This window comes from Mycteria americana, chromosome 1 (genome assembly GCF_035582795.1).
Source record: "Mycteria americana isolate JAX WOST 10 ecotype Jacksonville Zoo and Gardens chromosome 1, USCA_MyAme_1.0, whole genome shotgun sequence".
Lineage (NCBI taxonomy): Eukaryota > Metazoa > Chordata > Aves > Ciconiiformes > Ciconiidae > Mycteria > Mycteria americana.
This window is the reverse complement of record NC_134365.1, coordinates 214,389,595-214,405,830: the sequence shown is the minus strand read 5'-3', so window position 1 is coordinate 214,405,830 and position 16,236 is coordinate 214,389,595. Positions and strand designations below refer to the sequence as shown.

Sequence of the window (16,236 nt, the reverse complement as noted above, 5' to 3'; positions counted from 1 at the left end):
ACACTCTACCCTATCATCACCATCATCGAGCTCTAAACTATCCAGACACTCCCTGATGTATAGGGCTACCCCACCACCTCTCCTGCCTCGCCTATCCCTCCTGAAGAGTTTATAGCCATCCATCGCCGCACTCCAGTTGTGCGAGTCACCCCACCACGTTTCCGTGATGGCCACCATATCATAGTTTTCCTGATGTACAATGGCTTCCAACTCCTCCTGCTTGTTACCCATGCTGCGTGCATTGGTGTAGAGGCACTTCAGCTGGGCTGTCGTCCGTGCCTCCTTCATAGAAGAACACCCCTTGCGTGCTTTGAGGCGTTTCACTGGTGTTTCCCTCTTGGCTCCCGTTGCCTCAGTATCCCCTGGCTCAACTCCACTCAACTTCGGCTGTGCCCAAGCGTACCCCACACATCTCGAGGACTCAGGCCGAGTGTCCTTGCTGGCAGCCGCTCCCTCTAACCATGGCACGTCGCCCCTCAGCTTCTCTCGGGCAAGCCTGATATTATCCCCCTCCCCCTTCGAGTCTAGTTTAAAGCTCTGTCAATGAGCCCTGCAAGTTCCTTGATCCCACTTTTCAGGAAAGACCATGGATCAGGCTGAGATGAACACACCCTATATTCCACAAGTCCATGACAGGCCACTGTGCTAAAGGGATAAAATAATCCTGGGACCAGAGACCAATGAGGTAATTGGGAATCTCATCCCAGATGTCATCTGTGGCCACTAATTTTGCTTTCCTTCATTCTTTTCAAGTGTCCAGTGTGAGACACTGTGGTCTGGAGTGAAAGAGGTGCAGAAAATCTAGCTTTCCACTGAGCACAGGCATGTCTGAAAATGTCAGCACTCATTTGTCTTCATACACGAACTCAAAGCTCTTATACCCCAGATTTGCTGTTTCTCTCAAGAAACATGTGTTTGGTTTACTCGGGGTCAAGTGAGGCACAAGTACATTTTACAAAAATGGACAAACCTGGGCCATCACAAATAACTATAGGATATTCATTTTAAAAAAGACATCCTCACAGATGTCCATTCTGGCATCGCTAAAATGTTGCACTTCGGCCTTTCTGAGCCAGAGTCATAAGGCAAAAATCTGCAAACAGATGGAGTCCTCTTGTCTGGTTATCATGTGCAGTGAAGTGTGCAATCTGACAAAACACTGAAATTAATCATTCCCAAACCACCCACCAGGGATTCTCCATTTTCTGGAATACAGTAACCTCTATGCAGACACAAGTATCTGCCTGTTTTCTCACAATTACCAGAGGAAGAATTAATCTGGGACTTCCTGTACAAAACCTTTCAACTCACCTTGCCATGCTGAAAGGTGGAGCTGACCCTTCAGCTCCAACTGGCAACACTCTGAGTCTTCTCACCAGGGGACCATGAGGCTATTTAGTGTTTATTTCAGTTCCCCATAAGAGCAAAAGTTTCTTGAGTGTCAAACAGGAATGAAACCTGCCACTTCCCTGCAGTGCTGGTCTAGCCATCATCTCATCTTGGATGTCTCCGGCTTTGCCTCCATATTTAGGGAACTGGCCTCAGTTAAGCATTAATCTCAATTCTTTCTCCCCCCGCCAGATTTATGAAAAACTGTCTTACCTCGTTGTCTGTGCCAACATCCAGCAGGACAGGGAGACACTGTTGTGGGTGAACTCCACCACAAGCTGTGTACAAAGCAAGCTTCCCCACTGGGATACCCATGCCATAACTTCCTAGATCTCCTAAACCGAGAATCCTCTCTCCATCTGTCACCACGATAGCCTAGGAGGATCAAAAGAGACTGTTGGATGGTGCTGCCAAGGCTCTAGAAGCAAACCCAGCTCCACTGTCTTCACACCAATGCCATTTTGCAGTTGCATTGTGCAATGGATATTTGCTCCTTCTACATGACGCCATGTTAATTAGCTGTTAGTGATAGAGGGCTGTTAATTTTTGGGGGTAGAGATAATGTGGTTGATGGGTAGCTGCTTGCAGTGTGGGAGAGCAGCAGCTCTGATTGCCAGAACTTCAATTCACTTGTAGCAGAGCCCAACCAGCATGACTTTTTGTGCATCCTCAGCTGTATGACAAGAAGCATCAGAGAAGAGATCTGGCCTTGATTTTTCCTCTCTTTTTCTGGGAAAAGAGCTCTGTACAAAAGTGTTTGTGCTTATGAACTGCATCTGTGGAAGTAACAAGCTCATGTCTTCACACTGTTGTAGAGCAGCTGTGGAGTAGCCAACATCAGATAATCAAAACAAAACTCATTGTAACTGGGTCCCTTTGCCTCTGGTCCCCCTGACTGCAAGGCAGGTAGACAGAAGCCATCAGCATGGGCAGCAGCATGGACTGCAGAGGGGATCCCACACTATGTATTTAATATTAGACCTTTTTTCCCACCCAGTGGGAAGTTAAACAATTGCCATTTAATGCTTTGTGCAATTGGCCTTTTGCATTTCAGCAATACTGCAATGTGCTACCTCACGAAAATCTCTGATCCATAATTTTAGGTTTTTATTGTTATTGTATCATTTCTTTGTGACAAGAAGGGAAATAAAAGCCTGCTTAATGTTGTCCAAATTAGAAGCCTAAAGTTGAGCTCTTCAACCCACATTGTACATCATTGAGACCTTAGGACGCAAATGACTGAGCAGATCTGACTAAACTTCCCAATTTTTAGGTTAACTACTCTGTCTGTCAGTTTTGTTCCCAGGGTCAGGCACTCTTTGGGGCAGTTCAGAAATCCAGTAAGAACAGGAATATACTGGAGTCCAGTCCCACTGCAGGAGAAAAGCTGTAAATACAATAATAAACTTCAACTTTCAGCACTGTCCCAGCACTTCAGAGAACAGGGCACTCACATCTAATGGTTTATCAGACTGCAGGGGACTCAAGTGCACAGTCTAGCTTGGATTTCAAAGGAGAAGACTGCAGAGAAGTTCTTTATTTGCTGATCTGCAAAGTTAAGGCTAAACTTAGGACACAAGACATACACATGCGTGTGCTTTAGTAAGAGAACGGGAGATCAGAAGCTATCTCAACAGATGTACTTCCTTGGGGAAGGGGGGGGGATAATAAAGATGTATTGGTTTATTGCTGCGATGGAAAAGCATTTCATTGTTTAGGAATAGAATAAACCTCTTGCTGCACTTTCCTATTTCAGGAAGACTCATACTCATCTGTTTCAGTGTCCCTTCTTATTCAACATAAACTATATACACATCCCAAGGCTATTTTCCCTAAACCTAAACCACTGTTTGTAATGGCAGAGCAGAACTGCATTACATTGCATAGTTCAGGAAGAAGCCTGAGGAGAAACTACAGATACAGAAGACACATGCATCTACTCTGCCTTTTACGTCTATTTTGCCCTGTAGCAAAAAAAAAAACCTCTGGTGGTTTGAGGCATGCTACATTCCAGGGTTGTAATGCACCTAATAATAGTGACAACCAGTATGTAATAGGGATAATTTTGAAAAGGTCCTCCTATATGTAGAATATTTGTTGTTGTGCTGTTGCCACTTTCTTTTCACTAGGAGTTAGAATTCCTAAAAGTGATCCTTCAATGAAAAATCTATTAAAACTAAAAGGACTATACACCTATCCTTAGGCTAGAGGTTGGACAATCCCCGACACGGGAAATTCAGTCATGGCAGTGATACACTTACCCATGTCCATTTTGGATCATTTTCCTATTTGTTTTTCCTTCTGAGTCAATGTGAAGTGTTAGCGATGGGGAAGTCTCTTTTTGGGTGGGCTCCATCTGTTTCTGGGTGTGCACTCACTTCTTTACCACACCCAGAGGATGCAATTGGGACTGGAAGGCAGTAATGGGAATAGGGAAAGCAGCAAGCACATGCACTGCTACAGGCTTATCCTGAAACTGATGCAAATTATATGAAAAGGAGTTAAAATCCTAACTATGCAGAGAATATTTTTTTTTAGAAAAGAATTAAGTTCTAATGAATCAAAATATTTCTCTGGAGCACAGATCCTCTTTCATCCAAACAAATAAGTGTTCTCAGGCAAACCTAAAAACTTCTTGATAGCACTTAGATATCTATCAGTGAGAGAAAATTTCTTGAGCCTTAGATGTGCTGCACTCTATAGGTACCAAAGCTTCTCAAGGTAACGCTGAAAAATACAGGAGAACAGAAAATACAGCACGGGAAACATTCATTGCTGTCTGTATCAGAGAGGGGAAATGGGATTCACATTTGTTTGTGGCTCTTCAGATTTGAAAAACACCAAAAAAAAAAAGCACAAAATTTCAGTGGGTACCTGATATACAAGCACATTAAAGTAATGTTTTTAATTGCTCACATTCATGTGATCAGAACTCAACAAACAGGACATTAATCTCTGGCTGAGCAGGACAGACCCTTCTAACTGAACCACTGGTTTAACAATTAGGAACCTGCTTTCTACTTCCAGCTGTGCTACAAATTTTCTTGATGACTCTAGTCAAGTCTTTGGCTAAAGGTTAGGTGTGCAAGCCAATCATCTAACTGGTTTCTAAACTTCTTTGATAGCTGATGGGGAGAGACAGAAACCTCCAGAGTGCACCTCCTCCCTCCAGCAGCTGCTTTGGGAAGGGATGAAAGGGGTATTTCTCTTTGAAGATGCTCATCTCCCTCTTCATTGATCACTGCAGAAGTACGCACAAGCTGAGATTAGGCACTGAGTCTTCAAGCAGCTGATGTTAACTGAGATGACTCTTGACCATAGGCTGTATCTAGTCAGCTGCTGTAGGTAGCTAGCCCAGTTTTGCAATGCCTAAGTAGGAGACATCTGGCCCAGCAGAATGATCCAGAGCACTATGCTGATCTCCAAACTGCTGAGGCAATGCAGAGAGGCAAGTGCCGCTGTTGGCATTCCCAGTTCTCTGTATTGATTGCTCGAGGTCAGCCTTTCTGGGATGAACTGATACTCTGCCTTGAGTACACCAACAGAAAATGCTACATGGAAGGATGAGTCTGAACAGCCCTGTATAGCAGTAATCCTGACGGGGATTCAAGACGCTGAGTGCACTTCTCAGGGTGAGCATCCATGGAAGGAGGGAGGGAAGTAAGGTAGCAAGGCCAGTCCAGTAGCTTGCAGGGCAGCACACTTGTCTAGGAATAGGAGATACGGTTTCTACATTACCCTCACTTTGAGGTGGTTTCAACCCATCGCTGTCATTCCCCAGGATGACACCCTACCACAACACTATCCTGTATGATTGCATTCCTCCTGCTCTAGTGGGACCATCATACAGAAAAGAGTACAAGATTAAGGAACCAGAGAGAAAATTAGCAAGGGGAGGCACTGGGAGGGCTATCGACATTTTATCCAATGTTTCTTCATGGCAGAATTCATTAGCAACCCTGGAAGAGCCACAAAAAACCCACACTCCCACATGAATTTGCTCAGAAATGGCTTCTTCTCACTCATTCTGCTTCCAGCACTCTGATTCTTTCAGAGCAGCCCAACTTCAACAGGAGAGGTGGAGGTGGAGCACATCGGAGCTTGGCTGAGGCTTTGCTAAACTAAGCAGAGCACCCTTCCAGGCAGAGGATGCAGGCCTACGACCCCGATTTCCCATTTCCACAGTAAATGCTGTTGCCACGAAGCTCTAAGGAGCCACAAAGCAAAAGGTGGGGCAGCATCTCTAGGTATTTCTTCACTGTCTTTAATGAGACTTACTCTTGTTGGTGTTCAGTGTGGTCCAAGCCTTTTCAAAAAACTGGGTCCCTCCAGGGACTTAGGTGCAGTCCAGGTGCCTCCCTACTTATCTCAAAATCTCAAGTGTTCCAGTGCCTGCCAGTTCAGGCATGGAGAATTCTGTGTACAATCACACAGGGAACCCTGCGGTCCAAAACAGCGATAGTGATGAAATTAGCTGCCTTTGTAGTCTGGCAAACCTGGAAAGCAGATAGTCTGAATCTCTTCCATGGACCCTTCCTATGGTCTGTTTTGGGTGCCAGAGGGGGCTGTTTCAACAAGAGCCTCTAATCTATCTGTGCCAGTTTCCCCATCTGCAAAAACTTCTCTATTAGCCATGAGTTCTGCTCACAGTCCTGCGTCAGAAACAAATGGAAATACTGAGATCTTTGGGCAAAGCAAGGACAAAATCTCTAGTTTGCATCTGTTCTTTATGGTTCCAAAGACAAGGTTATAGGAATATGATTACTTTTTTTGGAAACATGTTAAATTCCTTTTTTTTCCCTTAGAAACGGAAAATGCTTGCAAGATTTACTCAGCTGCCAAACCTTTGTTCCTGGAAGAAACAGCTAACTGATAGGGGACTGAAGCTCTGTCAATAGCCAGGGAAATTCCCAGGCACATGTACTTTCAGACGGATGGAAGGAGGTGACTGGCGAGACCTGTCTTAAGTGTTGACTTATTTCATGCCAGGGACTTGCCCAGCCCCAAGCTCTAGTGAAAAACACTTCACAAGATCACTTTTTGGGTGGAGTGTCAGTAATATTTTCAGCTGCTGGATATCAAACATTATTTCCAGAGTTGCCAGTGTTCTGGATGCTGCATGACTCACTGGATTTGGGAAAGAGTCCTATGAGCAAGTTGGTTACAGAGATATCTTAAAGAGCTTTGGTACATCTAACAAGTTGTGAGTTAGCCAAGGATTCTTCAACACACATATCTTACTTCTTTGCTAGGGCCTCTATTCTGTACTAACTTATTATCATGCTCGCTCTTTTTATTGCCCATGGTCCTGCTACCTATGATAAAGATGTTCTTGACCACATACACCCATGACAGAGTCTCTGAAGTCGAACCACTAGCCTGAAAACTGTCTGAGGAAGGGAATATTTAACTTGTCCTTTTAAATAGGCAATTCTGTAAATAATGCCAAGCAGTTCGATTCAATATCCCATTTTCCACCCAACTCCCTGTAATTTCCCATTCCACAGACGACATGCCACATACCTTAATATTTTCTTCAGGCCAAGAGTTTAGCATTGTTGCAATATGGCCTTTGTCATGGATGGTGATAAACAGCCCCCTAAGAATAGAAAAAAAAAAGAAGAAAGAGAAGCCTTGTTGTAAAATTAATAACTCCAAGATAAAATAAAACAGGTGAAACTTGAAAATGCAGGGAAATGAGCTACTGAGCACAAAAACAGGCTATTCACTGCCATGGAAATGAGACCTCAAGGGACAGCTAATAACACATTTAGTTCTCATTTCAAAACCCAAAGGCTCAATATCTTTAATGGCAACTTCAGTCAACAGCCACTGGTGTTGCACATTTCACCCCTGTGAAACATCTTTGCTACAGGAAGCAAACTGCTTTAGTGCAGAAGACCTTTCTAGTTAAAATAATTCTGATAAATGCAGGGGAGGCTGATGGTTTTACCTTAAACCTTGTTACACAGTCTTTCCTGGGGAGCTTATTGCTGGCAGTTCAAACAGTAAAAGCATGATCCTTCTCACCCAGCTACCAATGTCAATGATGTGGATGGCTATTGCAGAGCTAGACATGTCGGGTCCCCTCTCTAGTCAACAAGAGCTCCAACTGGATGCAATTAGATCAATATTTGCCATGGCATTTGCTTTGACCAAGCCAAACTTGCCCTTGCAATACTGTTTTTTCCCCTGAATATCTGACTCCAGTTTTTGACACTTGCATTCACCAAATGAAAAACACCAAAAGTTATGAGAAATGAAAAAGAAAATTAGATGTTTGGAATAAACCTCAGTATGAAGTATTTGCATGCACAATAGCATACCTTATTGTACTAAGGCTAATCACTTCTCAACACAAAGGTCTTCAAGGTTTAAAGGAAAATGCCTTCTTTTTAATAAGATTAGGAACTGGAAGACAGCATTCTTGAAATATGTTTTAGACCTGTAGCTTATTTTTCTCCTCTTTGCTGTTATTAACGAAAATAATATCCTCAGCAAGGATTCTTCCAATACCCAGAATAGTATTATTCCCATTGACTGATCTCTGCTCAGATATTTTGGGATTTTTTGAAGCTCCTTTTAGGCAGCACAAACCCAAAAGAAACAACCTCCTCCATATCTGTCTCAGGGGAAATTGCTTATGTTGCTCACAGTGCTCTCTAATCAGCACAAATCAAGGGCTCTAGCTCGATGACTCCTCTTGGCAGGTGCAGGCACCCATTTTCCTTGCCTTCTTATCTGCTCACAAAAGCAGGAGTTGTACCAGTGATTAGTATCAGCTGGAACAATGGAGAAATGCATTTTTGCTGCTTACGTGTCTCTACTATTGCTCACCCCCAGTAAGTTCAGATCAGCTCACAGTTTGGGGTTCTAATGTGAAATATTAGCTAGAAAAAGTCTCCTTTTTAGAGGAGGCTGAAAACAACTTCCATTGTAAGTGCATATGAATGATGAATAATAAACCATAATTGGGCTACTCTCTACAGCACGGACTTCTCTCACAAGATTCTTCTGGGGGGGGCAGATATCTTCCCACAGTTAACTGTGGGAATCCTAACGAAAAAGCCCTTTACTTTGAAAAGAAGAAAAATAAAAGTGCTGACTTCAACACTGATCGAGTCGCAATCACACAGAAAGATCAGAAATGCAAAAAAAAAGGAAAGTAATGGTTCATTTATTCAGCATAATTCTTTAAAACTGTGCCCAGTAACCAACGAACTAATCACATACACATGGCCTATCTCAAAGGCAGTATTCACAGATGTTAATCTTCATTAAAAAGGGGTACTGTACTGCTGCCATCTACGTTTAGAAAACAGTTATTAACCAGGAATTAAAAGCACAAATTAGTAACATCATTGCAGATACTTCAAGTTATGACATGCTTTAAAAAAGAATGCTATTGTTTTAACGTAACATTTTCCATACATAATAAAGACAACTATTACTTAAGTGTCTAGCTGCGTGTCTCATACATTCACATCCCTTCAGTGCCGAAGGGAGTCCACCAGCTATTTAACCTTTGAAAGACATCTAGTGCTTGCAGGAGAAGCTGAAACCCAACTGTCTACCCACCACCGGCCCTGCAGCTTGATGAATTGCTAGTTGTTTCATACAAAGTGGAGAGGGCAGATACCTGCTGCCTCTGAAGAGCTCCTGACTCTGACTGTTGTCTCGGGAGGGCAGTGGGCTGATTTCCAATCCCTGCTCCGGATCTGGCAGTAGAGAGAGTTCAGTCTGGGTCTTCCAAAATCTGATGACTGCTCTCACTATATTACTTGGGAGAAGGGCTCTCACGGCTATCACCACAGCATGTTTTCCCTGAGGAAGGGCTGGCTTGGCTTAGATAGCCAGCTCAGTAACTGAGAACCAAGCACGGAGAGGCACCCCTCTCAGAATTTGCATTCCCTTACTTAATATTATGTTTATTTGATGTTAAGCAGGCCCTCCCATTGAGTATGCTGACTTCCGTGGATCCTTTTCTGAAAACAAAAAGGCTATGACACACATTCATTCTCCCTTCAGGCCATGCCATTGACCAGATCGCTAGTCCTAGCTGCTTATCTCTGCTGTCACATGCATGGAGCAATTCAGGTGAAAAATTGCTCCTTACTTCAGGCAAAATCAGATGGCTTAATTTAGACTAACAATTAACGCACTAATGGCACTACCAGCTTTGGAAGGAAAACCTTCAGGAGCAGAACGGTGATCCACCTGGGGAAAGTGACCTCTCTCACTGTCACAACCACATCGGGAAGTGGGCACATATCTAAGCAAGCCTCATATTTCCCTAATGCTAAATCCGAGAGCCAAGGGCCCAGTTTCAACAAAACACAAAAGTTTCCAATGTCTCTAGGCACCCAGCTGGAGCATGTTCCTGAACTTGGTCCAGGAACTGTGGACCCCATCAGGTGTTCAGGCATTCAGAAGGGGATCCTGGTAGTGGTGAGCTGGAAGTCCCTTTGTAGGTCAAGTATGAAACGACCAACTCTGACAGGCAGTTCCGCGAATTCACTGTGTTTTTAAAAAGACGCAAAGGGAAACAGACACACGTCAGACTTTAGATTCAGAGGTCACAGGCAACTCCTCATTTTATATGGTCCCCAGGAGAGTCGTGCTCTCCCCCTGATGACAACAGTTACCGACAGAGATGAGCTGGCCAACTTGTTGAAATAAGATGCCCAAAATTGGTAGATGGTTAATCTTTCCTAAAATCCCTTCTGCAAGACAGACAGAAGGAATAGACAAGCTCTGCAAACTGAACTCTGGAAAAGGTTTGCTGGTGACTGAACAGGGAAGAGCAGCAGCCAGGTTTCTCTCAAGGGTACACAGCTTATGGGAGAGGTAACAGGAGCAAAAGCTCATTTGTGCCTTTGAGGACAGCAGGGCAGAGCTCTGAATACTCACAGTGACAGGCTCGTCTATGTGGACCAGTAGTAAATAAGAAACATCCAAGCAGCAATAAAACTAATTAACTTGATTTTTCTGAGGAAAAGATGCAGCCTAAGCATTCTGAAGAGTGAATGCAACAGATGCTGCCTTTATCATTATGCCTTCTCCATCTCTCTTGGGATTACTTTTGATAAATTGCTTCAGAGAAACAAAAAGACAATGAGGCAGTTCTACTTTAATCCCCCTTGGAACTCAATAAAAATGATTCAATTAAAATAAAATGCTAAAAAAATAAGTCATTTTGATCAAGTCATGTAACATGGGCACTGTGTGGGGCAAACATGCATCCTGGTTTACCGGACCAGAAGACTCATCTGTGCCCAGGATCCTGCCATTCTACATGGGCTTAGTCATTGTATATCTTTATCCCCCACAGAGAAGAAGCTATGCACACAGTTAGCTGGAAGCCAAACACACATGCATGGGGGTAAAAATACAAGAAACAGAGCTTAGTAAAAAATTAACTGCCCCAGAAACATCAAGCCAGAATGTAGGCACTGTACCACTATTTCTGGCTAAATAGTAACCTTCAGAGAGCTGTTACCTTTGTGGGGGTAATTCAGAGCAGAGGGTGTTCCAGCCTGCATTCATTAGGGTTTCAGAGCTCCAGTCTCCTATTCAGTCCATTAACATCCCAGGTTTCACTACAGCTGCCTTTAGTTAAGGTGGAAGTCAGATCAGATTTTATTGCGCTACTGAGCACGTCTGTAAGGTTCCAGGAAACTTGGAGGAGTGTTACAACTTCTTAATTTGTCACTGAGACAGTATTTCTATCTGGATTTCAGCAAGTCAAGTCAAGCTGCCCGAACTGGACTGCACAATCTAGCAGACTGCAGATCATCATTGCAGAATCTGTCAAAGGGGTTGGATATGTTCACCTACACCACACAAGACCTTTTCTCATCCCTAAGCCAGGGACATTTTCTTTTCCTTTCTGATTTTGTTCTGGCTGAGTTCATGGAAGTGCTCCTGGTATTATAAAGCTACACAGCCTAGCATGTGAGCCATGGGAAGGATCCTGCTGTGATGCTCAGTACTGGTTAGATCTTGGCCATCCTGATGGCATTTTGAAAGACCCACAATGAAGACAATCCCAGAATTGCAAGGCTCATTTTAGAAAGAGGGACAAGGGAGACAGGATACATTTGACGCCCAGTGGAAGCAATGCCAGATACTGGTGGTGTCTTTTTAGAATAACATTCATGTCTTTTAGACATTTGGGAATGAACAAGTTTTAACATGTCTCAGGTATTAGGAAACCAAAATATTCTTTAATGCTTTCATTCAATGAGCGGTTACTTCTTCAAAAAGGCAAAGTAGCGTTCCCCTTTCTGATCTTCATGGTTAGCAATGCTGCCTTGTGAGCTATTTCCCCTTAGAAGAAACAGTGTACAATGGAGCCAGGAGTGCTATCTCTAAAGCACTATTGTTTATTTACAGAGAATGTGCAAAGCTTCATTTCCCAAAACTCAGAGGGGAGTGAAAAAGATTATGCAACTTCTTTCCTCTCTCCTTGCTTCCCTTCTACCCAAAAGTCTCCCTCCCTTTCCCGAATAGCTTTCCACACCAATGCTTCTGTGGCTGTGTTTGCAACCCTCCTGGTGTTGTCTTGCCCCACTTTTCTAGCCTACCACTGCCTCTGACATGCAATCAAGCAGAAATCCAATGCAATCAATGCCTTTGCTTTATCAGGCTCCATGTAAGACCTCTTTGGCCAGCATTGTGTTCCTCTTACAGTCTTGTCCTGTGCTGTGGTTTTGGGTAGCACTGCTACAACTTCAGTTGCGTGTTTACATCTATACAATTAATGGCCTCTTTACAGTCATCATATATGAATAACAGTCAGCAATTATATCCACCGACTTTACCATCCTGGTCAAAAGCCACCGAAGAGCAGAACAGATGATGGCGCTGGATCACTGACTTGTATACTAGTGTGAAGCAAAAGGACCCTACTCTTTGCTTCATGTGAATTTTCCTTACTAGCTGAGATAGGACCATATTTGTATATTTAAGTCCCTGTGGAGGAAAAGAGACGCAACTAGAAGGATCCCAAAAATTTCTAAGTTGACAGGAGCTGAAAAACACAAAACCCCCACTCAACCAGCGCAGCTTCGTCCTTCTTTTCCTCCCTCACTCCTCTAAAAGGACTACTCTCTGAAGAAAAAGATACTTGCTTAGTAGGGGAGGTATGTATTTTAATAGCATTATCCAATATTTACAGATACTGCAATGGTCAGGCTTGCCCAGGGTTTGGTATGTAGCACAAAGAACACAAAAAACTCAACTGCAAGTTCCATGTGCTTTCTGCGCAGCAATCAGTCCATCAATCTTCTTTATGGGATCTCAGAAAAATCAGAGATGTCTTCTTTAATGGGCTACCAGTCTTTGCCTTATATAATTACTTGTTCCTGAGAAGAGGGACTGATGAGGGGAAGCAGATGAAAATGGTAGCTAAGGTCCCTGATTCTACAGATACTTACACATTGCTTGCTGTCCAACATGAGAGGGGTGCTTGCAAGGAGTCTGGCTCCTTGTGTGTGTGCTGCCGTACCACCGTGCAATGAATTGCAAGACTAAACCATGAATATGGCAACAAAACTCAGGCTTTTGTTTGATTTTCTTTCCACTTATTAACTTCTATTCTGGGTGCTATGAGGGGAACTTACTCTACAAGCAAGGAGAGGATAAAGACGACCAGGTGGATTAGCATTAAGGAAATGAACATACTCACAATACTTGCATCAGACAGGCAGGCATCATGATTCAGTGTTTTCATCCGGATAGGAAAGGCTCATTCTCAGAACAAGAATGCTCAGGACAAAGGTTAAACATCTCCACTCACAACCTGAAGGTGATGAAATCCTGCTCACATAAAAGTCTTTGCGTGTTTTGACTTAGCAGGGCCTGGACTTCCCTCAGAACGGGTAGGAAGTCCATGGGAACCCATTGCTTAAAAAAGCAACAAACAAAAGAGATGAGTCAGATCTTTGCCAACATCTGAGCCTGCACGAGGCTGCCGTTGAACAGCGATGAAAAAGCTGTGAGACAGCGGTCAGAAACCTACACTGAGATGCGAGGTTGCACAGGAAAAGACTCTGACAGGCATGGCACAAGGTGACCTTCTGCAGGGATCACAGCCATTGCCTTACATAAAGGCATGATGCTCTTGGAAAGCTTTGAGCAAGACTGTATCAGAGTAACATTGAGGTTCACCTGGAAAAATTATCTTCACACTCAGAAAAGAAAAAGACAAGTTGGCTTGTCACTGTGAAAGGATGTTGACTGCTGCTGCACACCGCTCTGTGCTCTTTGGAGTTTGGCTGAATTATTCCCCAAGCCCAGATGACTGGTAGGTATTTTGGCTGTCCAAGGCTGCAAAGGGGACACACGCAAGGGAGGGATCAGCTGATGGTCTTGGCTTTTGCTGCATGCTAACCACAGAAAACTGTCACTGCTGAGCCAGAAGAACAGGCTGGATGACCTGCTCTGGATTAAAGGCCAGTCTGTGCTAGAGATGCAGTCTGTGCTAGCAATGTGGTTACAGTAAAGCCCTACATTTGGTTTTATTTATTTACACTTTCAAGGCTCATATACAAAATTGACAGGTTGAGCAATATCATAGAATCATAGAATCGTTTAGGTTGGAAAAGACCTTTAAGATCATTGAGTCCAACCGTTAACCCAACACTGCCAAGTCCACCACTAAACCATGTCCCTAAGCACCACATCTACACATCTGAGCCTCTAGAGACATTTCCACCAGCTGCACCCCTATTGTTGATTCTTTTGGTTCAGGTCTCTGCCAGAACAGGATAAGAGGCTTCAGAATAACAAAATAAACTTTGAAATTGCTTGGCTCTTTTAGGGAGCTTGAGATTGTAAATGCCTGTGGGCTACAGGCTTTGGAGAGAAAGTATGTGCTTGCATGCACTGATTTGTCTAAATACAGTACAATTAATCATCAAATTGGACAAAATCTCTGTGGTGATTCATCAGCTATTTTTGCAGATTTGTTTATAATAAAAGCCAAGAACTTTTCGTTGTTTTAGATAATTTTCTTTGTAAATTGTAGGATGCTGAACAGTACCCTGAGGTACTGATGAAAAAATAATAGAAACCAAGCACAATCAACTATTAATGAAATCTATACAGAGATTTATAAGGCAATATCCTATAATTTAAGCATGCTAAGAGATTTAATTTCAAATAATCTGCAAGGTGAATGATTGCATTAATATTATAAATGTCCTTAAAGTTGTCATCATATATTTTAGGCAGGAAAACCAAAATTCAGTGTGGGAGCCAGAAGATGCAGGCTCCAAGGTACAGTAATGAAAGATTCACTATCCACACCAACCCCCCAAACCCACGCAGGGAAATCTCCATGATCCTAAGGGATGGCAAGCAGCTAAGCTGTAGGAAACTGCCAAAGATCAGGAACAGAGAGAGTTCAATGAGCACATACAAGGGATTGCTCCTAAATGCAGACAGCAATGCACACAGGCTTCAGCGTGAGCTGCAGCCCTCCTAGTTCTTTGGCATAGTCCAAATCCTGCCACAGCAGGAAGGTTCAGGTCAGAGCCCAAAGCAAACCTTTCAGATCCATCTCCTAGTCTGCCAAGTTATTAACACCCAGCACTATTTGTAGCAGTTTGTTTTTCCAGGAAAAAGGGAGTTTATACAATCACTCTGTGTCCTCTCTTACCTGCTAGTTCATTTCAAGCAAATTTATCAGAAAGGCAAAGGTCTCAAAAGATGTTTGTTCCTACACCCTCTTATGGAAATCACTGTTGAGATAAAGGGAAAAGATAATGGGGTTCATGTCTCCACCACTCTGGGGAGGGGAACATAGACCTTCCTCTGACAATTATTCTGACAGTTGGCCAAAAAGATAGCTTGCAGCTAGACACATGTGCTGCTTCACACCTAGTTCCTACTGAGCCCTCACTAGCCCAGCCCTAGCAAAGCCTCAGAGCCTTCGTGGGCTGCAGGACTAAGCAGAAGGCAGAGAAAAGGAGGAAAAAGCTGACTGTAGAGGAAACCAAATGAAAAAGCAATGGTTATGGGGCAGGATCAAAAACGCATAGGTAGGAAACCAGAGGACAGCAAGCAGAGCACCCAAAGCTGTGCCCACTGCTCCCTAAAGAAGGCTGAGGGAAGGGGAGAAGCACAAGCTGGTGTGGGTGGCTATGGTGGAGCACAGGTGGATATTGAGAAGGGATGAAAGGGATGTGGAAGGGAACAGGTCTTGCAAAGGGGACGTGTCAGGGAACAGTGGACAGAAATCAGGAGGAATCCTGGATTCATTGGCTCTGCTAGTCAGGAAGCAGCCTAAAGAATAAATAGCCATCTCTTGCTCCCGAGGGTCAATGGAGAAAGACCAGCGCAGTAACTACTGATATTGGTCATTATGAAGCAATGTGAAAATGCAGAGGGTTGGCATCAGGTCCCCAGTGAATCTCTGCCATTCATAGTGAAGAATTAAGGCAGGCCAACAGACTCACATTGCTTTTGGTTGTCATGAGCCCCTTGTCCCTTCTGGATTCTCAGGACAGAAGGGTTTAACCAGAGAATTGTCATGTCATAGCATAATTCAGTGGTTAAATCCTGTCTGTATTTCAGAACTTCAGAAACAATTTTTTTCCAGTGTCTTTTTCAGTAGTGGTGTTTCAACAGTGGTGTTTAAGAAGAGCTCAGAGAAGATCTACATAAGGACTGAGCCCCTGGAGCCAAGACCTGGGTAAGAGCCAAGCAGGTCTGCAGCATGGGATCTGACTCTTGCTTACCCTCAGCACCCATTCTTGCTATGTGCAGGAGGGAGAGGAAGGAACCAGGCTGTTCATAATTACTCTGCTGCCCATGCGTAAATTTACAGATGCATATAGGTAA

The 16,236-nt window shown here is 43.6% G+C and overlaps 1 protein-coding gene across 3 annotated transcripts in view; it reads right to left on the bottom strand.

The window, feature by feature from the left end:
• ME3 (malic enzyme 3) overlaps positions 1–16,236 on the bottom strand; it is a 135,573-nt gene that overhangs the window by 38,431 nt on the left and 80,906 nt on the right. For 2 of the 3 annotated variants that reach the window (XM_075491153.1, XM_075491155.1), the window contains 2 exons: positions 6,913–6,988; positions 1,603–1,764 (listed from right to left, as the gene is read on the bottom strand). In XM_075491153.1, coding sequence (XP_075347268.1) covers positions 1,603–1,764; positions 6,913–6,988 — 238 coding nt within the window. The remainder of the gene's footprint in view (positions 1–1,602; positions 1,765–6,912; positions 6,989–16,236) is intronic. The other variant, XM_075491154.1, reaches the window with a different exon arrangement.